Source organism: Nicotiana tabacum, chromosome 8 (genome assembly GCF_000715075.1).
Source record: "Nicotiana tabacum cultivar K326 chromosome 8, ASM71507v2, whole genome shotgun sequence".
NCBI classification, from domain to species: Eukaryota; Viridiplantae; Streptophyta; class Magnoliopsida; order Solanales; family Solanaceae; genus Nicotiana; species Nicotiana tabacum.
The window spans coordinates 210,355,241-210,381,222 of record NC_134087.1 but is presented as its reverse complement, the minus strand read 5'-3'; the positions used below and the strand labels follow the sequence as shown (position 1 = coordinate 210,381,222).

Sequence of the window (25,982 nt, the reverse complement as noted above, 5' to 3'; positions counted from 1 at the left end):
TCCATCACCTAGGGATGACCTGCGAGTCCAGCCTCACCTCCCCTTCCCCCTCTTGAGTCTCGCCACTGAACTGACACTTCAAGTATTCTACCTTGGTCTTACTCAACTTGAAACTTTTAGATTCCAAGGTGTGTCTCCATACCTCTAATTGCGCATTCACACCGTCTTGCGTCTCATCAATCAATACAATATCATCTGCAAATAGAATGCACTACGGAACCTCTCCTTGGATATGGCGCGTCAATACGTCCATCACTAGAGCAAACAAAAAAGGTCTAAGTGTCGACCCCCGATGCAACCCCATCATAACCGGAAAATGGTCTGAGTCCCCACCTACCGTCCTCACTCGGGTCTTTACTCCATCATATATATCCTTAGTCAACCTAACGTAGGCAACAGGTACACCTCTAGCCTTAAACATCTCCACAAAAACTCCCTCGATATATTATCGTACGCATTTTCTTAGTCAATGAACACCATATGCAAGTCCTTCTTTCTCTCCCTATACTGCTCCATCAATCTCCTAACAAGATGGACGATCTGTAGTCGAACACCCCAGCATAAATCCAAATCGGTTCTCGAAAATAGCTATACCCCTCCTCACCCTTAGCTCTACCACTCTTTCCCAGACTTACATAGTATGGCTAAGTAGTTTGATACCCCGATAATTATTGCAATTTTGGATATCATCCTTGTTCTTGTATACAGGAACCATCGTTCTCCACCTCCAATCTTCGGGCATCTTTTTCGTTCTAAAAATGATATTAAATAACCGAGCGAGCCCTTCCAAGCCTACCTTGCTCGCACTCTTCCAAAACTCCACCGGAATTTCATCCGGCCCGGTCACTTTACTCCTGCTCATCTTACACATAGCACCATCAACTTTATTAACTCTAATCTGCCTACAATACCCAAAGTTACAATGACTCTCGGAGAGTTCCAAATTACCCAGTACAGTGCTCTTGTCCCCCTCCTCATTCAAGAGACTATGGAAGTAGGTCTGCCATCTCCGACGGATAAGCCTATCATCCAACAAAACTCTACCTTTTTCATCCTTGAAGCACTTCACATGTTCCAAGTCACGCGCCTTCTTTTCTCGCTCCTTAGCTAACCAGAACAACCTCTTATCCCTTCCTCGGCCCTCGAGTTCCTCGTACAAATGACTAAAAGCTGCAGTCTTAGTTGCCATAACTGCTAGCTTTGGCTCTTTCTTAGACAACTTATAATTCTCTCAATTCGGCCTCTTCTCCTCCTCGTCTACACTTTCCACTAGCTTCAGATACACTGCTTTTCTTGGTTTTCACTTTTCCTTGCACCTCTCTATTTTAACACAAATATCCCTTGTGACCGCTAGAGTAACCCTTTGAGACCCCTAATACCTCTCTCGCGGCTTCCCTAATGCATCGCATAGCGCTTGCATCCCCGGTACTCCTCCAAGCCCCTATAGTCCAACAACTCATGCTCTTTAGCTTCCGTCAAGGCTCCCCACTTGATCTTATGTTGGCTATACATCGCCGTCTTCCTCCTATTCCTCGTGATTTCAAGGTCCATATATATATAATTAGAAAAATCTCTATTTACTAAGTAATAACTTTTTTATTGATAAAAAATAAATATTATTTCTATTCCAAGGTGGAGATAGGGGCGGATATATAGGCGATATTATGCGGCACGTGAACCCATGGTCTCTCCTCAAAATTAAATATTTTATGTACATATTTTCTAAAATTAGTATAATATTAACTGTTGGCACCCATGCTACAAGGGGGTTGAATAGCACACCTGGTTAATGGTTGGGTTATTTACCAAGAGGAATAGGGATCAATTTTCACTTAATATATTTTTTCCTCCTTTTCTTTAGTAGTGCACCCATATACTGAAAATCCTAGATCCGTTTCTGGGTGGAGATTTTATTTTTCCAATCGACCTATTTGCAGAATTTATTAAAAAATAAAAAATTTATTTCTATTCTATTTCTATATTTATATCTACAGAAGAATGTATATGAAAATTCTTAGTGAAAGTAAAAAGGGTTAAAAGGAAGAAAGTGTTATGAAACAATAAAAGAAGAAGAAGAGTATTGCATAGCAAAGTAGAGAGGGAATTCTTATTGATATTGGGATGAATTACAATGGAATAGAACCCTCTATTTATAGGGAGAGGTTGACTTAGCCACCACGTAATAAACCCTAGAATCTCTCTAAATATGGACATTCACCATAAATAGAATTCTATTTATAACACTCCCCCTTGAATGTCTACTCGATAAGTAATGTGTCTCGTTAAAACCTTAACTAAAATAAAACCCAATGGGAAAAAAAAATTCTAGAAAAGGAAAAAGAGTACACATCTCTAATAATATGCCTTTTGGTTGCCTCGTTAAAAACCTTTCAAGGAAAACCTAGTGGGACAAAACCTTGTAAGGGAAAAAGAGTGCAACGCACATTAACTCCCCCTGATGAGAGCATCAATTCACATCCTTGAGCCTTCGCATCCCGATCTTGTACACTAGCTTCTTGAAGGTTGACGTTGGTAGAGATTTTGTGAACAAATCAGCCATATTATCACTTGAACGAATCTGTTGCATATTGATATCACCATTCTTTTGAAGATCATGTGTGAAAAATAACTTTGGTGAAATGTGCTTTGTCCTATCTCCTTTTATGAATCCTCCCTTCAATTGGGCTATGCATGTTGCATTGTTTTCATACAAAATCGTGGGTAGTTTGTCACATTTCAAACCACATTTGTCTCGAATAAGATGTATTATAGACCTCAACCACACACACTCTCGACTTGCTTCATGAATAGCAATTATCTCAGCATGATTAAATGAAGTAGCCACAATTGATTGCTTAGTCGATCGCCAAGATATGGCAGTGTATCCACAGGTAAACACATAACCTGTTTGAGATCGAGCCTTGTGTGGATCGGATAAATACCCAGCATCGACATAACTAACAAGATTAGGACTGCAATTATTGCCATAAAATAAGCCCATATCGGTAGTCCCTTTTAGATACCGCAATATGCGTTTGATTCTATTCCAATGTCTCTTTGTGGGAGCAGAGCTATATCTTGCTAAGATATTAACTAAAAAGTTATGTCAGGCCTTATAGTATTGGCAAGATACATTAGTGCACCAATTGCACTAAGATATGGTACTTCAGGACCAAGTAGCTCTTCATTTTCTTCTTGAGGTCGGAATGGATCCTTATTCACATCAAGTGATCGAACAACCATCGGAATACTTAATGGATGTGCTCCATCCATGTAAAACCGTTTTAATACCTTTTCTATGTAGGCATATTGATGAACAAAAATTTCGTTTGCCAAATATTCAATTTGCAAACCAAGATATAATTTTGTCTTTCCGAGATCTTTCATCTCAAATTCTTTCTTTAAATAATCAATTGCCTTTTGGAGTTCTATAGGAGTTCTAATAAGGTTTATGTCATCAACATATATGGCAGGTACAACAAATTTCGATGTTGTTTTCTTTATAAAAACACATGGGCAAATAGCATCATTTATATAGCCTTCCTTTAATAAATACTCGCTAAGACGATTATACCACATTCGTCCTGATTGCTTTAGACCATACAAAGATCTTTGCAATTTGATTGAAAACATTTCCTAGGACTTTGAATTATGTGCGTTTGGCATTTTAAATCCATCGGGAATTTTCATGTATATCTCATTATCAAGTGAGCCATAAAGGTAGGCGGTAACCACATCCATTAAATTCATGTCAAGCTTTTCATGGATAGCAAAACTAATGAGATAACGGAAAGTTATAGCATCCATAACGGGTGAATATGGCTCTTCATAATCGACACCAGGCCTTTGTGAAAATCCTTGTGCAACAAGGCGTGCCTTATATCTTTGTACCTCATTTTTCTTATTTCTCTTGCGTACAAAGACCCATTTATAGCCAACAGGCTTAACACCATTAGGTGTTTGGACTGCATGCCCAAAAACTTTACGTTTTGCAAGTGAATTCAACTCTGATTGGATTGCTTCTTGCCATTTTGGCCAATCAAGTCTTTGTCGACATTCTCCAACAGATTGAGGTTCAAGATCCTCACTTTCTTGTATAATGCTAGATGCAACATTATATGCAAAGACATAATCCACCACTATATCCACTCGATTCAAATTTGTCTCAATATCGATTGGATTTATTGATAGTTCCTTATTTTTTTGAGCCTCGGGCTCAGTGGATTCCTCATGAACCTCAGAATTTATTAAATCGTGGATTTCTTCATGAGATTCTTTCGTAGTGTCATTTTGATCATTTGTTTTCCTTTTTCTAGGGTTTCGATCTTTTGAACCTAATGGTCTGCCACGTTTTAGGCGTGCTTTTGACTCATTAGCTATGACACTAGAAGATTGTCCAATAGGGACATCAATACGGATTGGAATATTCTCTGCAGGGATATGTGATTTTGTTATCCTTTTCAAATCCGTAAATGCGTCTGGCATTTGATTTGCTATTCTCTGCAAATGGATAATCTTTTGCACCTCTTTTTTACAAATAGAGGCACGTGGATCAAGATGAGATAATGATGGATTTTTCCACAAAATTTCCCGTTTGGTTTCACCAACTTCTCCCCCTAATTTTGGGAAAAGTGTCTCATCGAATCGACAGTCTGCAAATCCTGCAATAAACAAATCCCCCGTCAATGTTTCGATGTAGCGAATAATGGAGGGCGATTCAAATCCAACATATATTCCTAACCTTCTTTGGGGACCCATTTTGGTGGGATATGGCAGTGCTACAGGCACATATACTACGCATCCAAAAATTCTTAAATGGGATATATTAGGTTTATGACCCAAAACTAATTGCAACGGGGAATATTTATGATAATTTATCGGTCTGAGACGAACTAGCATTGCTGCATGCAATATGGCGTGACCCCAAACAGAAGTGGGCAGCCTCATTTTCATGAGTAATGGTTTTGCTATCAATTGCAGACGTTTAATTAAAGACTCTGCAAAACCATTTTGAGTGTGAACATGAGCTACATGATGTTCCACTTTATCCCAATTGATAAGCAATGATCATTAAATACTTGGGATGAAAACTCAGCAGCATTATCAAGTATAACAGACTTAATTGGATTATCGGAAAATTGTGCCCGTAATCGAATTATTTGTGCCATTAATTTTGCAAACGCGAGGTTGCGAGATGACAATAGGCACACATGGGACCATCTAGAAGATGCGTCTATTAAGACCATAAAATATTTAAATGACCCACTAGATGGGTGAATAGGTCCACAAATGTCCCCTTGTATACGTTCCAAAAATGCAGGGGACTCAATTCCAACCTTTGTTGGTGATGGTCTAATAATTAACTTGTCTTGATAACAAGAAGTGCAAGAAAATTCATTATTTAAAGGAATCTTTAAATTCTTTAATGGATGCCCATTTGAGTTTTCTATAATTCTTCTCATCATAATCGATCCAGGGTGTCCCAATCGATCATGCCAAAGTACAAAAGTATTGGAATCAGTAACCTTTTGGTTTACAATAGAATGTGCCTCAATTGCACTAATTCTTGTCCAATACAGGCCACAAGATAAAGATGGGAACTTCTCAATAACCCTCTTTTGGCCAGAGACATTCTTGGTAATGATGAGATATTCAAGATTATTCTCATCTATTGTCTCAATATGATATCCATTTCGACGGATATCTTTAAAACTCAACAAGTTCCTCTTGGACTTGGAGGAGAACATTGCATTCTCTATGATAAGTATTGTTCCCTTAGGCAGAGTTATAGTAGCTCTTCCAGAGCCTTCAATTAATTTACTACTACCAGAAATTGTAGTAACATCTGCCTTACACATATTTAAATGAGAGAAATATTTCTTCTCTTTGAATATTGTATGGGTCGTACATGAATCAATTAAACAAATATTTTTACAATTGAACTTTGATCCAAATTTACCTGGAGAGATATCGACATTTGTTTGATCCATTGAATAAAGACTGTTGAACGTTTTCTAATCTTGATTCACAGTTGAAAGGTCTTCTAGGTCTTGATCAATTGTTGTTTGCTAATTCTTCTCTAAGAAGTAAGGGAAGACAACGAACACTGTTGACTTACGTACACAACCTTTCAACATAGGCGCAACTGGATATTGAAAACATAAAACATGTTTCTTAATCTTTTTGAGACGGTAGAGTCGCGTGCTGATAACGTGTTATGAAACAATAAAAGAAGAAGAAGAGTATTGCAGAACAAAGTAGAGAAAGAATTCTTATTGATATTGGGATGAATTATAATGGAATAAAACCCTCTATTTATAGGGAGAGGTTGACTTAGTCACCAAATAATAAACTCTAGAATCTCTCTAAATATAGACATTCACCATAAATAGAATTCTATTTATAACAGAAAGAACAATAAAAAAGAAGGATAGAGAAGAAAAAGTTGTATGCTTTTTATTCACGTGTTCAACCAATATTTGTTTATAATATTTATTATAGTCGGTGTTTATGTCAAAATAAGAATTACATGATATATACTTTTTAAGTAATCTAAGTAAATATAATTTAAAATAAACATTTAATGAGAATAATTTATTTGTCGTCCAATATTTTTTATTTATTTTTATTTTTATGTATTAATCAAGAATGCAACTTGATGTTCACCTTTCCTCTTTCCTTTCTTTCTCTCTCACGTACTGATAGTCTGTTTGATCAAGTTTTTTCAAGCTAGAAGCACTTTTTTCTTTTTTCGGAAAAAGTATATTTTTTTGTTATTTTAAGTTGAAGTATTTGGTGAAGCTTTTAAAAGGAAACAAAATACTTTTGAGTAAAAGCAGAAACCGTTTTGTAGAAGTAGAAAAAAATAACTTCTCTTCAAAAGCATTATTTTGAAAAACGCTTTTGAAAAAAATATACTTAGAAACAGTTTTTAAAAGCTTGATCAAATATTAATTGCGGCTCAGAAGTGCTTTTTAAGTAAATTAGCTAAACACAAACTGCTTCTCATCAAAATTACTTTTGAAAAAAAATATTTCTCAAAATAAACTGATTTTTGCAACTTGGCAAGACAGGCTATCACACGACAATGTATACAACCAGTTTTTGCACCTTTTCTGCCCACATGTATATACAATCAGACATCTCTATTACAACATCTCTATATAACAACACCTCATTATAAAAGCCACGCTTTTTCAGAACCAATTATTATGTTATGTTATAATATATGTTCTCTATAACAACATTTCGCTATAACATCTAAAAATATTCGAAACAAACGAAGCTATTATAGAGAGATTTGATTGTATATAACAAAAAATAACAATAAAATGTAGTAAGGAAGATAATGGTCAGTGACAAACAGAATTATTGAAGAAGGCAACCAAACTTCAGTAATCTCATACCCCACATTTGGATAAAGGTGAAATCAAGAATTTAACTTTTCTGCATTCAAATTTCAAACACAGATGGGATCTAGCAAAATAATTGTTCTGTCTTGGCCTAGCATTGATTTTGAGAGCTGAAACAGGTGGAGTTGGAATGATGTCACACAATAATAAAAGTTAGGTATAGAATAACCGCCAAAGGATATGGTACAGTGGATGAAATTATTTTTTTCTTAATCAGAGGTTTCGAGTTCGAGCGCCAGGTATAAAAAAATCTTGGGTAGGGAGCGCTCCCCCCCAAATGGGGCCCTACACAGTGTAAATCTGAATATAATCGAGCTCCAATGCGGGTACCGAACACCGGATGAAAAACTAAAAAAAAAGGTATAAAATAGACTCTTCCCCCGGTCAGCATATTGTTCTTTTTTACCTAATCATTTAGTTTCCAAAATTTACTTGTCCCATTAATTCGAGTTCGCGCCTTAAAAAAATTATTATAGTACTATGTTTTAGTGTTTTTGCCAAAATAATTATTTTTAAAGCTTGAACGGAAAGTTCTAATTAAAGGTGAAAGAATATGTACTATTCCACTACATCTTTTGATGGTTAGCATCCGAGCGGAAGCTAAAACCGCTAGGTAATTTCTTCCGCCAAAAGCTTTGATGAACAAAATTATCATGTACTTGTGATGGTGAAGGATAACAAATATTTCGTAATAATTAAGACACACGCAAATTGACGCGAACATCACCGTAAAAAAAGCAACATTACTTATAGTAAGGCCAATCAATAATCTAGGACAATCACTAGCTGAGGCCATAAAACTTACAAATTTAGCTAGCGTTTGGTCATAGTTCCCAAATTTCTTTTAAAAAATCTGATTTGTGTGAAGTTTGATTTGAAGATGAAAATGTGTTTGAACACAAGTTTTCAAAACATATTTCATTTAAAAAAAAAAACATGAAACATGACTTATACTCACAGATTTTAAAAACTATCATAAATACCCTACAATACATTTATTAATAACATTCATTATATTAACGCTAACCATAGTCCTGAACATAAATAAATTTGGTACAAAATTATCATTTTTATAATGAACTACATAATACACTATCAGATGACCGAGAAGATGAAACAACATTGTTACAAAATATAAATGGTGGGCTCTTTTATAAAATATAAAAGTTTTGGGCAATTTTTAAAAAATGTAATAGTGATATTTTGGGCCAAAACCAACTCTGGGATTTGGGTTTTGGGAATTTGCCAAAATGTAAATAAAATCTATTACCAAATATGTATTTGTCAAAAAATTCCAAATATATTTTGGCAAAATCTATGGCCAAACGGGTCCTTAATATATGACTAAAGTAAGAAATCTTCACAAGTAGTGGTGGCAAAATTGTTCAAAGAAAACAGTTAATCACCCATATTATCCACTAAAAAATGGGTTAGATAATGAACTTTTTAAAAACGGGTCAAATATGGATAAGAACCATATTATCTATTTAGAAAATAAATAACTAATAGGTAACCAATGAGTCTAACTTTTACATTTGTAAAACTAAATTGAGGGTTCCTCGAGTTAGGGAGACTAAAAATTCTCCCAAAAGTTATCTTCCAAACTTTTTTCAATGGCTTGTGATAATAATTTATAAAGGTAAATAATTATCCACACCGGGTGTTTACACCAAATTATATTAACTCACTATAGTTAATTAATTTAATTAGATGAGAATGTATATAATTTACCGTAATTAAATGATTGAAGTCCATATGCAACACACATGTCATGTATCTCGAAACCTGAAAGAGTTAAAAAAATGCTGAGGACTCTAAAGGTAAGGTCAAAATTGTACTTTCACATAAGGAGGTGTATATAATAAAATGAAAAACCCCATCACCATCAAAACAGCAGCCCCAAAGCCTAAAAACAAGGCACTACCAACAACTGCAAACTCTTTCTCTCTCTCTACTTTTTCAGAAAAAATTCATGGCTAACACAAGACAGTCACTCTCTCTCTCTCTCTCTCTAGAAAAATACTCTCTTTCTCTCTCCAAAAACCCATATCATTGAGTCATCACACTTACCCTTTTCCTTCTTTTTTTCTATGTCTATGTCTGCTATAAGTTTTATAACTATATATATTAGTACTATGTCTGTATTAAATGTATTTATCTTTTTCACTGTTCCTATCTTCAGCAGATGTCACAATGCAAAGAATCATCAGCCCACAAACAAAGGATGATGAAAGAAGAAGAAAACACACACACACACACACCAAAAATCAACTCTTTCTTTCTCTGTAATGGCCCAGGTGGACCAAAATTTATACTATAACCAAAGAGGAGAAGTATTCATATGTCTTGTTAACTAAAAACCCACCTCATATACACACCATTTAACCATAAAGACACAATCTTTCCATAAATACCCTTCTGCAACACCCCTAAAAAGATCCAATCTTTCATCACTTCTTCACTGTCTCTAAAAAAACAAAAACAGCAATGTATTACTACTATAGTATTTTTCTTCTCCATTTATGTGGGCTTTTTGGGGTTTGTCTTTCTTTGTCAAGAACCTTCTCACCACCTCTCTCTTTTCCTTTCTTTCCCTATTTACTAGTACTTCTTTTCTTTGTTGTATTATTATTGTTTTGTCACTTACACGCCTCTCTTTCCTCTCTTTTTTCTCTCTTCTGCCGCCTTGACTCTTTTTCATATTTTCCAAGATCTGATCTTTTTGTGATTTGATGTCTAAAAAGATGAAAGGGGTGTCTTTAGAATCCTCATCTTATGGTGTTTTTGAAGATTCAAAGGCTAGGTTGAAGCGTCAGATACTATTTCAGGATTATCAAGATCTCCACAAGGTAAAGAAAAAACTTATTTTTGGGGTTTGTTTGAGCCTTTTGTTTGAAGATCTATGATTTTTTTTATTAGTGTATTTTGGTGTCTTTATCTACTCTCCAGCCGAGGGTGTATCAGAAATAGCTTCTCTTCCTTCCCGGGGCAGGGTTAAGGTATACGTACACATTATCCTCCTCAGACCCCATGAGAATCTATAGGGTTTGTTGTTGTTGTTGTTGTATTTTTCTGTCTTTGAATAGTCTGTTGATTTTTCTATTTTGGAGTTTTTTTGTGTTCTTGTTTGATAGAAATTTGATGACTTTTGGTTGGTGTTTGATATGTTTCCTATCAATGATTTATGAGCTTGTTATTTGCTGTTTCTTTGTTGAAATTTTGGATGCAAGTTACCCTTTTAGTTCTCCCTTATTGAGGCTTTTACCATGATTTAGTGTCTCCCTTTGGTTTAATCTACTTGTGTTTGTGTCCTCAAGAGTTGTTAGGAATTCTCTCTAGAATAATTCTTAGCTTGTTTTTTTATGACTTAGAATTCCTAATGGCCAGTAGCACACGGTTCGAAACTCAGTGGATGTGAGCCGCCTCTCGGACCTTCATTAGAGTTGGATTGCCGAGAGGATTCGAACTCGTGACGTGCGCCTAGCTCGCACGCATCCCCACATCACGTGTTGTGCTCTTACCAATGAAAGTGATAGGGGAGCAATTCTTAGCTTGTTTCAATATTCTCATGCTATACTTTGAATTGCAAGATGATAGAAAGCTGTTGTTTTAGATTTTGGAATCGAGTAAAATAAAAGTAATGTATATTTGTGATTAATCATTTTGCTTACATGTAACCTACAATTACAGGAAACTGATGGCATGAGGCACAAATTGGAGGATTCAAAACTGAGGAAACTAAGATTACTAGCTGAAGTTCTGTAAGTTTGTTTAACTTTATAAAAAACGTTTTCATATTTACTTGATATAGTTTTATGTAATTTAAATAAAGATTTTCTTGAAATCAGAATTTTGGCCTTAGACTTCGAAACTATATAATTGGATAATATAATTAAGGAAAAAGAATTTCGCTGGTAATGATGTTAAGAGGTATTATCTTCAGCATCTTAGTATTCATTCAATTGATAATGTAACCTTGACTGAATTGCACTTCTGTGCATATGCTGATTCCAGTGGTTTCGAAAACGCTTGAGTTTCTTTTCTAGTATTTGAATCTAAGTTCAGTTTTTTCCGCATAATTGTGCAGTTTCTTACGCCAGAGGCGCACGCATTTATTGCAGTTGAAGTCCTTAAGTCGTCCACAAGGGCAACAGCTAGTACCAATGCCAAATCCAGAAACTTACGACAAAAGCAGGTCAAAGGATAAAGTCTACAGCAAAAAGGAGTTTGAGCTTAAAAAACTGACCCCACTTCCTGGCCCGAAACAGAACGGAAGGATACAGGTCGCTTCCAAGAAGACACCTGATATTCAGGTGAGGCAAAAGCACAAATTAGGCGATGGAAAAGATGATGTTTTACATAATGCAGTTTTAGGTTCGAACCCTAAAGCAAGAGTATATAGCGGAAAGGAAGTTCCACCCCGAAAAGGAGCTTTAGCTGTTGATTTGAAGCAAAACGAGAGATTATACATAGCGAACAGTGCTGTCTTACGGAGGAGCAGCACACCTGCTTTTGATTTAAATCAGGAAACTGGTCATAGTGGCAAAGAAGCTGCATTGCCTACTCGTGCTCCAGTCTTCGATTTGAATGAAATCTCGGTAAGTATCAAAATAAACATCTAGTACACTTGTCATTTATTTTGTGAGCTATACGTCTTACATCATTTACCTCTAGACTTTCTAATTTTTACAGATGGGGGACGAGGAAACACAAGCAAATTTTGAGCAGGTGCAGTTTGAGGAGCCAAGGAGAAGTCTTATCCGAAACCTCAGTGATGATCAGCACAACGATTTGAAGTTATTGGTTTGCAGAAATGTTGGAGAAGGCACTTCCCAGGTGGGAAAGCGAAAATTATCATGGCAAGACCCTGTTGCTTTGAGGGTTTGACCTGTCTTTCACTATTCAGTTAAATGTGGTAAGAAAAGTTTGAGGGAGCGTTGAGTGTTATTGAACCTGAACTGGCCTTACTAGGTCAATTGTTCTGTTGACATGTAGGCTTAATCTTTTCCTTTTTGTGTATAGGAAGTTCTTATACATGTAATATGTGCACACACTATATGTTGATCGCGAGCAACGAGATATAGTCAGTATAATTCGTTCTCTACATAAAATAGCATATGTTGTTCAGAAGTTTTCTGTACAAGCAAGGGATTTGGTCTTCTCTGTTTGTTGGATTCCACATTGATGACATGGGAACTCAACTTAGGTGTTCTTTGTTATTCTTTCTGCTACCTGGAATAGTTTACTATATTCCTTTTGGATTCTCATCACCGTCGAGACGAGTTCTTCAAACAGGTTGGTTGCTTGAGATTAGTTCTGATACCACTGGGTGCAGGAAAAGGGGAATGGGATGTGAGATAGATGAAGGGCAGCCCGATGAACTAAGCTCCTGCTATGCGCGGGTTTCGAGGAAGGGCCGGATCACTTGGGTCTATTGTACGCAGTCTTACCTTGCATTTCTACAAAATGCTGTTTTCACGACTCAAACCCGAGACGTCCTGGTCACATGACAACAATTTTACTAGTTCCGACGCCTACATTTCTGCAAGAGGCTGTTTTCACGACTCAAACCCGTGACGTCTTGGTCACATGACAACAATTTTACCAGTTCCGACAAGACTTTCCTTCTAGTATCTGGTGAATAATTTTCAATTATCCAGAAGCAATCCGATGAATGTTTTCGCTTTACCAGTTACACAAAGACTCTTTTATTGGAATGATATTGGTCAATGACGAGATCGTCTGCAGCTAGAGGAATAGGATTTAGTAGAAGCCAATTGTCAAGGCTGTTTTCCAGTTGCTCCTATACACAAGAACTGCATGAACTTCACTTATTTATCTTGGTTTGAAATGTTGTTTGAAAGGAAAAGTACTTATGAGAATGATCCTTGTGACTTGTGAGCTACATTATGCTGTGATTGGAGTCCAATGATGTATTTTCAGCTTGTTATGAACAAGATGTAAGTTTGAAAAATTTAAGAACCTGGCTCTTACCTTGTAGATTGGATAACTAAGTGGCACCCGAGGGTGTTGTGGCCCTATGGTCAATGAAATAGGAGGAAGACCATGAAGTTTCAGCTTCATATTTCAGGTGCGCGCGAGCTAGTTCCAGGACCACCGTCATTAGAAAAAATAGATTGGATATATACATGTTCTTTTTCCTTTTGTTTTACATTTCTTATTTTATGTTTGCTTTATCAACATCTCAAAGTTTAATGCTGCATTCTTTTTCCATTTTTACACAGAAAAGGCAATTGAACAACATGCATTGTTACGATACATAGATCATTAATTCATGCACCATTCTTCGAGAACTTTTTCAAAGGCTGAACCAAACATACGAATAAGTCCAAAATCATCGTACGAATCTATTAGAACCTTCAAATCACCAACATCGAGAAATAATCATTCCCCGTTCCATCAGGACATTCAATAAAATCGGAACGATACATAGATCATCAAGATAATCAATTCATGCAGCACTGTCCTAGAAATTTTTTCAAAGGCTGAATTTTTCAAAATTCATACAAGTACTTCTCAAAAAGTGGCATATGGTCAGCATCTAAACACACAGCCAACCTCAAGTTCTTGTCATTACTTGGACTTGGCAATATGTAAACTGTCCCTTCATACAAAATACAAGCAGGTCCCATATGAATTGGTTTTCCCCATCCAAAATCTGAATCATGAACAGGCAACCTAGTCCAACTGTTAATATTAAGATTAGGACTAGCAAAATACGTCGGTCCTCGGATTAATTTAGATAAATCTGTCTGTAATTCGAGATAATCTATCGCTGATCTTAAGTATTCGTCGTCCATTCTTGCTAACGCGCTATGAATTCTTTGTGCTGTGTTCATCAATGGCTCTGATAAAATTTCACCAGATTTGGCAATTGGTGTAGCTGTGAAAACAACATTTCCTAGGTAACCTGGTGGTAAAGGAGGAAAAAGTCTTGACCTACCATCTGTAGCAACATGTAACTTTGTCAATTGGTCATTGTCTAGGGCACGTGCTTTGCACGTGCAACGCCAAATATGGGCTGCGAGTACTTCATAAGTACTACCCTCTTTTTTTGACTTGGTCTTGAGTAGGGTTAGCTGGTCACTTGTGATCTTAAACATGGCCGTGATGCTGGATTTTGGACCGTTAACTTGATCATGAACGTATTCTGACGATGATTTTAGGGTCGGAGGGGGGTGATACTCGACGTGTTTATAAGCGGGGGTTGGTGGGTCCCGTGCACGAAGGAGGGACCGGTCGATGAACGGCGAGACGGCGACGGAGAGGCCTCGAGCAACTTCCGACCATGTGTTGATGAAATGAAGGGATGAAATGCCGTCAGATAATGTATGGAAAACGCCACACCCTAAAGAGACTCCACCACACTTGAAACGAGTTACCTAAAGAAAAATTAAATTAATAACCAAAGTTAATTAACAGTTCGAATTCGTTCAATTACCACCCGAGGATACGGTGATATGGTTGTAATATATTTTAACTAAAAGTCTCGTGTTCGAGCTATAGAAATAAAAAATATTTTGATAGAGAGTGCTTTACCTCACTTACTTCCGGATAAAAATTTTAAAGCTGTTTTTTGCAAAAATTAAAATTAGTTTTTTTTTTTTTAAAGGTTTGTTTAATTATTTTCACATTGAAAATGAAATGAACAATACAGACAAGATGACAAATACAAATAACAGCCACTCTCTAGAATAAGGAACGTAAAAAGACACGTATTAGAAGTGTCAATTCAACAACAAATAATTATGGGGCAAAAAATAAAGTTGATTGGTCGACCGAAACTACTTGCATTAATTTGTTAGCTAAAAGCATATATAAAACTACTTTATTCTTTAAATTTGACGACCAGTTAAATACTATCACATTTAATAAAAAAAGGGTAGTCATGTGCACTAAGCTCTTACTATGCGCAGGGTCCGGGGAAGGGGTTGTTTTCACGGTCGAACCCGTGACCTCCTGATCACATGGCAGCAACTTTACTAGTTACACCAAGACTACCCTTCTACCATATAATAAAACATTAAAAAAAAAACTTTTTTTTTGTGCAATTGTACCATGTGTATCTTGAAACCAATAATCTTATATATCTAAGGCAAAATAAAATAAAGAAAAGAACAAAAATATTTAATTATTATAACTCAAAAAAGGCATGTAATATAGAATATAGAGTACCTGAAATATGACAAGTGGAAAAGAAGAGATGTCACCAGAAGTATCAACATTAGGAATTAACATCTTCTTTATTTCCAAACTTGGAGTAAAATCATCACCAAAATCATCAATAAATTCATCAATTTCAGCTTCAATAAAAAGAACCCCTTCTCCATTACAATTTATCTCAATTCTTCCTTTTTCATTATTATCCTTAGCCAATCTCCCAGCCATTGGATAAAATGAAACTAAAATATTGCTTAAAGCCTCCTTCATAATTCTAAAATCAAAGAAATTTGGAGAAATTCCATTTGGTTTGTAGAAATATACTGTCAAAAGATGAATTCTTCCCACTATTAAATCCAAATTTGAGTTCCATAGCCTTTTTGAAGGAGTTGGCTTTGATGGTTTCACCATTATAGATTCCTTAATGTCGATCTTCATCTAAATTCTCACCTGATCAAAGCCAAAAATCTGATGAATATAAGGAAAGACGATCAGAAAAATAGGTGAACGACTTGACTACAGTATAAGTCGGATGTTTCTATGAGCAAGAAATAGTAGATTTTTCCTTATTTTGTAAAAGGCGATGGCCACGTGTGAATTTTTTCTAAGGCAAAGAGAAAAGTGTTAGACACTCTTCCTTACAAAAGAGAGATGAAGGTGAATCTTTGGCTCAATGAGGAGGAATATTTATAGCCTGAAATATTTCATTATATTATGATTGGTCATTATTACAGTATGCTATTGTTTTTCTTATGGATGCCTTGTTGTCTTCTAGTATTTGATGACCTATTAGTGGTCCTCTTTTTTTTTTTTTTTTTTTTTGCGTTTAATGGAGCGATATAGATAGTGAAAATTCATATAATCGATCAGAGTAACTTACTTGGAATCAGTGGAAAAGGCAGGAGTTACATGCAATGAAAATCTTCGTCGGAAATTTATACAGCGCAAATAGAAATTTTCCCCTACATATATAGATTTTATATCCCCTAAAGAGTAAGTACATGTTCATATTTCTATTTTCCCCTTGATGATACTCCCTTATAAGAATGACATGGCATATTTAAAATTACAAGATTCATAATTTTTTTAATATATTATATACATCTTTTTTTAGGACTATACGATTCAAAAAACTTCCTTTACATTTATAATTATAAATTTCGCGTCAAATCAAACTAAAATAAAAATAAGACGGAGGAAGTATATAATGATGCTAAGTTCTATATGTAAAAATAAATATATTAGTATTACTTTAGTTATACAAAATTCATTGTAATTTTTCTTTTTGGTAATTACTGTAAAATTATTTTTCTTACACAGGAAAGCAAAGGAGTCCTAAAAGAAGGTATATGTTGTTGCTTTTTTATTACTGCTACTATATAATAAATAAAAGCTATTCGGAAAGTCAAAGTCTAAGGTTCGTTATAAATAAAAAGAAATTAAAAGAAAAAGACAGAAAATAGTCAATTAGTCAATATACTTTTAATTGCAATATTCTTGTCTTTTCTATTGTTTTATAATTTTATAAAACTTATGTCAAAAACGTAGAATAAAAGGTGCGTTCCTTAAGAGGACAACGTTGGAGAAGTTGGAACCACATGAGCAATGATCTATACTTAGGGGTGTCAATGGTTCGGTTCGATCGATTATTTTATAAAATTTGTACCATACTAATTTTTCGGTTATTCTATTATGTATAACCAAAATTAGACTTTTCAAAACCGTCCCAATCATATCGGTTTCTCTTCGGTATCGGTACGGTTCGGTTAATTTTCGGTATTTTTTTAATATCATGTAAATTCACCAGTAGAAGTAGAATTGCAATAATATACGTTCTTTTATAGGACTTAACAAAACTCTCTAGACATTTTTACTGTTTAAAGGGTGATGAATTTTAAAAAAAAGATGGCTAAAGTATAGATCCATCAACTATTCTACAACATCATAAAAGAAATCAAACAAAGGCAAATAAAATATTAATCATACGAGTTGAAAAATATACCAAGCTGGGACGACTCAAGAATAAATTCTATAGAAGATTAAATATTCAAAAAGATAAATCTAAATTATATGAAAGGAAATATATTCAATACATTGTAGTTTGCTACTCATAATCGCTAGAATACTTTGTGTCTTGCTATAAAGATACTTGAAATAACTTAGTTTAAGTAGAAGTAACATAATAGGTTTTAGGAATTAGTATTTTGAGTTTAATTACTTGTTGGCTTGTAATAGTTTTCATAATTCCAAGGCTCAAAGAAAATTTAATGCATTATTATTTTTAAACTTACTAAATAAATATATTTTCTACATGTAAAATTTATTCGGTACGGTTCGGTATTTTTTCGGTTTATTTTTATAAAATAAAAAATCTTCCCTAATTATCGGTGCGGTTATAGATTTATATAAAAACCTATGGTTTCTTAAAAAGAAACCTAAAAATCGGTTCGGTACGGTACGGTTCGGTCGATTTAGTCGGTTTTCGAATATCCATTGACACCCCTAGATCTAATTATAATAAGATCACATATTCTTTCTCTTTTAATTTATGTCTCTTATTTTGTCTTTTAATTATATTTGATTTAAAAATAATATCCGCTTTAAGTTTTTAATTTTAATATTCTCATGTTGCCCTTAACAATAGTCACTTACAAATAATATTTAAGATCTATTATTTACAAATAATAGACCTACATAAGCAAAAATATACAGTGCAAATAAAGCAAAAATAATTATTTTAGTTATATATAAACTGTTAAATCTACTTGACATAAGAGAAAATTCTAGTAAGGTAGTTAAAGACGTTGAAAAATTGCTACTTTTGAATGCTCTTATATAAATTCTTGGTCTCAGTGCCATTAGTAACATGAAATATTTAAGATCACAATATTCAAATAATATTTTTAATATGTTATGCACAGATATTTAATTTAAACCTACAAAAATTTAAAGTCTTTTTTATATTCTTAAATTTTGTGTCAATTTAATGCAAGAAAATAAAATGAAACGAAAGAAGTAATAAAAAGTTGGCTAAGCAAGGAAAAAAGGAAAAATTATGTGAATGACAAAATATAGAAATAAAACGAAAAGAAAAATATGTGGATGACAACAACCATGAACCCACCACCTTTTTAATAGAGAAATTCAAAAAATAGCCGGATTTGCAAGTGGTCATTCAAAAATAGTCACAGTTTCAAAAGTAATCGAAATTTAATAACTTTTTGTGTAAAGATAAATCTGAACAAAAACACTGTTCAAAATCCAAAAAATACTCCAGCATCATATATTGAAATTTCAGTATAATATACTGGAACTCCAGCATGGAGTTTCCAACATAAGTGTACTGGAACTCCAGTATATTATACTGGAGATTCAGTATAATATACTGGACTTCCAGCATAATATATTGGAATTACAGTATAATATAACGGTCCAACATAATATGCTGGAAGTTTATACACAGATGCTCCAATCTCCAGTATATTATGCTGGAACTTTCCGTGTTGCAGCAAAATAGTGATTATTTTTCAATGACTTTGCAAACACTGACTATTTTTCAATGACCAATCCGAAAACTGGCTATCCCGTGCTACTTTTACCCTTTTTAACCCTAAATGAACCCCAAAATTATAGAAAAGTTAATTCCTCCATTTTGCAAAGTTATGGAAATTCATTAAGGGGCTAAGTGTCAATTATCCGGACCTTAAGGTGTCAAAGTGAAAATTATACATTAGGTTTATGTCCTATATATTTGGACAACAATTTTTTGTTTCTTCGGTAATAGATTATTAGGCTAATGTCTTATTCGGACCATATAGCCCGACTAAATACGAATTCACATAGAAAAGTCTTACATCGAAGATAAAGTGCTGTCTATAACAAATGTAACTTTATTCTTGAAGTTCGTACCCGAGACCTTTCCACCATATTCCACCATAAAAATGAGGATAATAATAAGCCCATCAATTTCATCTAATCAATTTTGCATTAATTCCTTTAGGTGGGATACTACAAATTAAAATGCACAACTACTAAAGTCTTGGATTTTGTATCGCAACTATTTAGCTCAATTAAAACTACCACTATCACCTACTTACCAAAAAACCCCAACTGCCTATATCTCTTCGATTCTCACCAACCTCTTCTCTTTTATTTTTCTTATTAATATTTATAATTTTTGCAATGTGGTTAAGCCAAGTGGCAAGCTAAAATGAAGCCACTTGGCAATTTTAAGACAACAGAAAAATTTGGATTATAAATGGAAAAATATTTAATGAAAGTAGTAGTTCAAGATTTTCTGTAAATTAAAAATTATAAACAAAATTTAATTACACTAGAAAGAAAAAAAATAAACTTTCTTAAGCATCAATTCGGCTAACAAAAATATTCTCAGAATCTGTAGGTATCCTTTTTTTTTTTTAGAAAGAATCATTAAAATTTCGTTTGGTATATTACACATTAATTTTAAGTTGAAATATTAATTCTATATTTAGTACACACTTTGTATTTGACCTTATTTGCAAATAATATACATTAATACAGATATCATATACATTACTATAAGTATTTTAATTAAATTTTGTGTATAATTTAGTTATGGTAGGAATTCTTTTTAAGAAAGACTTAATTAAATAAATATTTTGTATCTAAATAAATATTTTGTATCTTACATCTATATTATATTAAAGGAAATAAACTAAAAAAGATCATAAAATAATCAAAGCCAAATATTTTAAGATTTAAACAAAAAATGTTCTCTTTTGAGAACCTGTTGGACGTAATACACAAAAATGAATGCAGTTTCACGAAGCAAAAAAATATTCTGCAAGTATCTTTAATTTAATTTGTGTCTAATTTAATTATGGTAGGTATTTTTTTTTTGAGAAAGAATCAACTAAAATTTCGTTTTGTACCTTACACATTAATGTTAAGTTGAAATAATAATTCTATATTTAGTAGAAGCTTTGTATCTGACCTTATTTGCGAACATTATACATTAATATAGGTATCATTTAGTTATGGTAGGTATTATTTTCTAAGAAAGAATTAATTAAATATAAATTTTGTATCTTACATCCATATTTTGTATCTTACAAGAAAGATCATACGTTAGAAACTTCTGCAAAGATCTTTATAAATTGATTTACTACTATAGTCTTTTCTTACAAATCTGTATTTAAGCAACTTTTACTTAGGTTTGGCTTCTCTACATTGCTTATGGTTTAGCTCCCACACAAACTTTTGCAAAGTATGGCTTCAAACTATAATTATATCAGCAAAATAGCAATGTCCAAAATGAGTTGGAATTTGAAAGTCCGTGTTATTAGATTGTGGCACATTCCAGACCGCGAGAAATCAGAAAATTCTAATTTAATCGAATTAATTATTCAAGATGAAAAAGTGCATATTCTTTTATATGTTGTTATTTTTTTTGAGTTGTGATGTATTTTCTTCAACTGATGCGCCTTACTAACTTAAATTTCTTTTCACATTTTTTGTTTTAGGGCGATCGAATTCATGCAACTATTGAGAGAGTTGTTATGCGTATTTTCAAAATAAAAATACATGAAATGAGATTGTATGTTATGAAAAACTTTGTGGTTGGACCAAACAATCTGAAAATTAAGACCAACAAACATAAATTGAAACTGACATTTCCTCATAGGACGAGTGTGGATGAAATTAGTGATCCACAGTTTAGTTTGAATATTTTCAACTTTAAACCTTTTCAGCATCTCACAAATCAAGTTGAGGTTGATGAGAATGAACTATTCGGTAATTGTTTTACCTTTCGCTATTTTTTGTTGAATGTTTTATCACCTTAATCATAACTATTATTTAAATGTGACAAATGTCATAGGAGAAGTTATTGGTCATGGTAACGTAGAATCGTATAACCAAGGTGGTAAAACAAGTACCTTTATGAACTTGGAGCTCGAGGATCATGAGTACGCTTGCAACCATGAATTGACTTAGTTATAGAATCAATCACTATTATTTTCTCATTATTAATTTGTGTATTTTACATATAGGAGGACCAATATTTCAGCAACATTTTTGGGGAGAATTTGTAGAAGAAATCTTGTCCCACGTGGATGGATCACCCAATCAACGTGTCATAGTGGTTATGCAGCTAATAAAAGCTCACAAATTTCAAGGTACTCGGATCGTAATATTAGATTTAAATTCTATTTTTGTGTGTAAATTAAAATTAATTTTATATGTAGACAAATATTCTGTGCGTAATACTTTTCATTCCTCGAAGCTTTGGATTAATCCTGATCTTCCACAAGTTGCTGAATTTATATCCAGGTTTTTTTATATATAATATAAATTTTATATATGTACTACATAATTTTTTAGCATATTTAGAACTAATACAAATTTGGATTAATGCAGATTATGAAGTGGGCGTGAAGTTAACCTTGAGAGGTTTAGTCAAACAACTTCTCAACGTAATTATTCTGTTTTTGAAGAACTGGCTGCTGGGAATGTGGAAGTTAAAAGCATTGGAGAATTAATTGATTTTTTGCAAGTAAGTAAAATGTTCTTTAGATAAACTATGACTAGCAAATATAGCTCTGTAAACAATTTTCTTTGCTTATTAAATATAATGAATGACATTACATTTAGTTTTGGTTAGGTGCACATTTTTTAGCTTTTTTATTTACAATCAGTTGGAAGTATATACGTAATAGTAGTAATGACTTTCTTTGTACAGGAAGGGCAAATCTGGATTGTTGCTACTATAGTGAATTTAGAACTTGAAAGGGGATGGTCATATGTAGGGTGCAAAAAATGTTCGAAGAAATTTGATAAAATTAGAAATAAGTTTTACTGCAAGAAATGTGAACGTGTTGATTATTCTGCTCTAAAAAGGTTTGACCATAATTTATGCTTAATTAAAAAATATTAGAACATAAATTTAAGTTAAAATTTTTAACTTAAAGACTCTATTTAAGTTCCACAATATTTATGTTTTTTCAGAGGCGGAACTAACAGATGATGAATTGAAAAATCGTTGCTCATAAAAGTTGGATTTTTTTTTGAAAGATTGCGGAAGAAGTTTTTAGGATTTTCCAACAATGCCAGGACCTCTTTACAACGAAGGAGAAGGTGACCATAGCAATAGATTAATCCATGATGAATTGCGTTATAATAGGCGCTCAATGTTAGAGGAACATCAACAATTATTGAGGAACTTGACGGCTGAACAAAAGTCAGTTTATGAGAAAATTATGGCAGCAGTGGATGAGGCCAAAGATGGATTGTTGTTTTTATATGGTTATGGAGGAATTGGCAAGACATTTATTTGGAAGACTCTATCTTCAGGTATATGATCTCGAGGAGATATTGTGTTAACTATTGCATCAAGTGGGATTGCATCTCTTTTGTTACCGGGAGGTCGAACAACACATCTGAGATTTGCAATTCCTCTCAATCCAATTGAAGATTCAACATGCAATATAAAACAAGGTAGTCCTTTGGCAAAATTGATCGTTAAGGCAAAGTTGATTATTTGGGATGAGGCACCGATGATGCATAGATACTGTTTTGAAGCTCTTGATCAAACTCTTAGAGATATTCTTATATTTAAAGACACATCCAGTCTAGATCGACCATTTGGAGGTAAAACAGTTGTTCTTGGTAGTGACTTCAGACAAATTTTGCCAGTCATTACAAAAGGTACTCGACAAGATATTATTAATGCTGCTCTAAACTCTTCATATTTATGGCCCTACTGTGAAATCTTAAAACTAACAAGGAATATGAGATTGTAAGGAAATCAGTTAGGGCCACATTTAGATGAGTTAAAAGAATTTTCAGACTGGATTTTGGCAATTGGTGATGGGAGAATTGGAAGTTCTGTTGATGGCATTGAAAAGGTTCGAATCCCCGATGATCTTCTCATACATAATTGTGATGATACAATATCTGCAATTGTAGAAAGTACTTATCCTGATTTCTTTAAACATTCCAATGACATAGATTACCTCCAGCAAAGAGCAATTCTTGCTCCGACTCTTGACATGGTGGAATCTATCAATGATTATATGGTTTCACTCAATCATAATCCTGAGAAGACATATTTGAGTTCTGATACGATTTGTATGTCTGATCATGCTTTTACAGCTCTGGACCACGTACATACACCAGAATTCCTGAACAATATTAAATGTTCTGGAGTTCCAAATCACTCCATGACTCTAAAGGTTGGTGTTCATCTGATGTTACTGAGAAATATAGACCAGTCATCGGGATTATGCAATGGTACAAGGTTGATCATCACAAGACTTGGAAATCGAGTTATTGAAGCCAAGGATTTATCAGGTAATATGGCTGGAGAAAAAGTGTTTATTCCAAGAATGACGTTGACTCCGTCTGATGCGAGAATACCTTTTAAGTTCCAACGACGACAATTTTCAATTGTGGTGTCTTTTGCCATGACAATTAATAAAAGTCAAGGCCAGTCATTGTCTCATGTTGGGTTATTTTTGAAGAAATCAGTATTTACACATGGACAGTTGTATGTTGCTCTTTCACGAGTGACAAGTAGAAAAGGGTTAAAGATTTTAGTTTACGATGATGATGGACAAAAAACAAATGAAGCTAGAAATGTAGTGTACAAAGAAGTTTTCCATAATTTAATTTAATACGTTATTAAATAATTTATCATTTAATTATATTATTACGTATTGTTATTGTCTTCTGATCCTTTGATCTTATGTATCATTTTTTAATTAATATTTTTAATTTGGTATAACTATGTTATGTGGCAGTTCACTAGAGGTTTATCACTACAAAGAGTGATAAGCTTGCTCAAGGAGTCACTGGGTTGATTCAGTCGCATATTAGTCCTCCGTCGTTTTTGTGGCTTAATCCACAAAGTTCCAAGCTTTTTGATGTAGAGTTGATTAGTCAAAGTTTCATTCCGAGGGATTTTGGGATAACTGTGGATAACACTGTCATTTCAGAGTTTTCCGCGATTTTTGATATTGGGAACAGATCTTAAACACTGTGTTCACTCGAATATGCCAGTTTAATTAGGAAAGAGGGAGTAACAGTAAGGTTGGTACTTTGAATAATGTCAGTTATGAAATATTGTATACAGGAACCACACGCTGCAACACCAGCAAGAAGGTTTGGTACAGGATATGATCAAAAAATTTTCCAGTCATATTTCTTTTTCTGTTTGCCATCTTTCTCTGCTTAGAACTTTTTCTTTCCTGGTTGGTATTTTATTGTTTATACCCATATGAAATATATTATTATTTGCTACAAAAATATTTCCTTAAGCACATGCTTCATATCAAGCAAATAGTATAACATCATTATTTTCGTGGAATATTCATATCAAACAAATTGTATAATATCATTATTTTTTATGGAACATTTATTAGGAGATGGAATGAAAGTTTTAATGGAGTCTTAAAATATTTTTAATGTTTGGTTGTAAAGATGGTATTATTACTAACATATTAAACTTTACGGTGTAGATCGTTCATTTTAATTATTCGCGCATCGCGCGGGTACTAATCTATATTATATTAAAAGAAGAGTAGTGAAGCATGACATTAAGCCAAGTGACAAGCTAAAAAGAAGCCACTTGGAAATTTTAAGAAAACATTAAAAATTTGAATTATAAATGGAAACATAATTAATGAAAGTAGTAGTTCAATAAGAATTGTTTTTTATTATGATACAAATCTCTATTATATTATTAAGATTTTAATCTGGAAAATAAATAACATATAGTAGTATAATTTAGTTAATATTTTTTTGTATAATTATGGTAGGGACGAATTAATTAATTAATTGATCAAGCTTTGTAACTGACCTTATTTTAGTACAATATGCATTACTGTAGGTATCTTTAATTAAAATTTTGTGTATAATTCAGTTATGATAGGTATCATTTTTTGAGAAAGAATCAATTAAATTTTCGTTTTGTATCTTACACATTAATTTTAAGTTGAAATAATAATTCTATATTTAGTACAAGCTTTATAACTGACCTTATTTTGGTAAAATATATATTTCTATATGTATTTTTTATTAAAATTTTTATATTCAATATACAATATACTTTTGTTTTCGCAATGGGACTACTGCTGCACACAGGAGCCACCATTTCACTTGCACTGCTATTCATTCTGTTCAATTTGACGTTGAAAGGAATATAATATGCTATTTCTTCATGCAGATATATGATTTTGACTGTCATTATAAAGATGCTGGAGTTACTAAATTCGCAATAAAATATATTGTTGTGAGAAACTGCTTAGGAAATGCCAAGACTGATTGTTTCTATCAACGTGGAATTCTCATACTGAATGGGGAAAGTATGCAACAATTTTAGATGCCAACTAAGTTTCCTTCCGAAGGATC

At 33.5% G+C, this 25,982-nt stretch overlaps 3 protein-coding genes across 5 annotated transcripts; 2 read left to right on the top strand and 1 right to left on the bottom strand.

The window, feature by feature from the left end:
• Positions 1-9,502: 9,502 nt before the first annotated feature.
• On the top strand, positions 9,503-13,584 carry LOC107777476 (uncharacterized). Of its 3 annotated transcripts, XM_016597508.2 has the most exons (5): positions 9,573-10,261; positions 11,103-11,173; positions 11,500-12,010; positions 12,105-12,327; positions 12,435-12,539. In XM_016597508.2, exons 1-4 carry the CDS (start codon positions 10,145-10,147, stop codon positions 12,297-12,299), a joined length of 894 nt encoding a protein of 297 aa, XP_016452994.1. In that variant the 5' UTR covers positions 9,573-10,144; the 3' UTR covers positions 12,300-12,327; positions 12,435-12,539. The 3 variants fall into 3 exon arrangements, with proteins under 3 accessions (XP_016452993.1, XP_016452994.1, XP_016452995.1); XM_016597507.2 differs by having other exon boundaries at positions 9,503-10,261; positions 12,105-13,584; XM_016597509.2 differs by having other exon boundaries at positions 12,087-13,584.
• A 33-nt stretch (positions 13,585-13,617) lies between these two features.
• Positions 13,618-16,265, bottom strand: LOC107777478 (shikimate O-hydroxycinnamoyltransferase-like). The gene is made up of 2 exons (XM_075220151.1): positions 15,609-16,265; positions 13,618-14,815 (listed from the first exon to the last, which is right to left on the bottom strand). Exons 1-2 carry the CDS (start codon positions 16,029-16,031, stop codon positions 13,928-13,930), a joined length of 1,311 nt encoding a protein of 436 aa, XP_075076252.1. The 5' UTR covers positions 16,032-16,265; the 3' UTR covers positions 13,618-13,927.
• Positions 16,266-21,163: 4,898 nt separating this feature from the next.
• LOC142163526 (uncharacterized) lies at positions 21,164-22,599 on the top strand. Its single transcript, XM_075220827.1, has 7 exons — positions 21,164-21,368; positions 21,454-21,507; positions 21,626-21,751; positions 21,821-21,905; positions 22,002-22,128; positions 22,315-22,472; positions 22,581-22,599. The coding sequence occupies exons 1-7, from the start codon at positions 21,164-21,166 to the stop codon at positions 22,597-22,599; spliced, it is 774 nt and encodes a 257-aa protein (XP_075076928.1).
• The last annotated feature ends 3,383 nt before the right edge of the window (positions 22,600-25,982 follow it).

Bases quoted from the DNA above. Each gene is read 5' to 3' on its own strand.
- LOC107777476 (XM_016597507.2), top strand. From the start codon at position 10,145: ATGTCTAAAAAGATGAAAGGGGTGTCTTTAGAATCCTCATCTTATGGT. The intron at 10,262-11,102 runs GTAAAGAAAAAA...CTACAATTACAG, and splicing joins ATTATCAAGATCTCCACAAG to GAAACTGATGGCATGAGGCA. The intron at 11,174-11,499 runs GTAAGTTTGTTT...ATAATTGTGCAG, and splicing joins AGATTACTAGCTGAAGTTCT to TTTCTTACGCCAGAGGCGCA.
- LOC107777478 (XM_075220151.1), bottom strand. From the start codon at position 16,031: ATGAAGATCGACATTAAGGAATCTATAATGGTGAAACCATCAAAGCCA. The intron at 14,816-15,608 runs GTACTCTATATT...ATTTTTCTTTAG, and splicing joins TTCCACTTGTCATATTTCAG to GTAACTCGTTTCAAGTGTGG.
- LOC142163526 (XM_075220827.1), top strand. From the start codon at position 21,164: ATGAGATTGTATGTTATGAAAAACTTTGTGGTTGGACCAAACAATCTG. The intron at 21,752-21,820 runs GTACTCGGATCG...TTTTATATGTAG, and splicing joins AAAAGCTCACAAATTTCAAG to ACAAATATTCTGTGCGTAAT. The intron at 22,129-22,314 runs GTAAGTAAAATG...TTCTTTGTACAG, and splicing joins AATTAATTGATTTTTTGCAA to GAAGGGCAAATCTGGATTGT.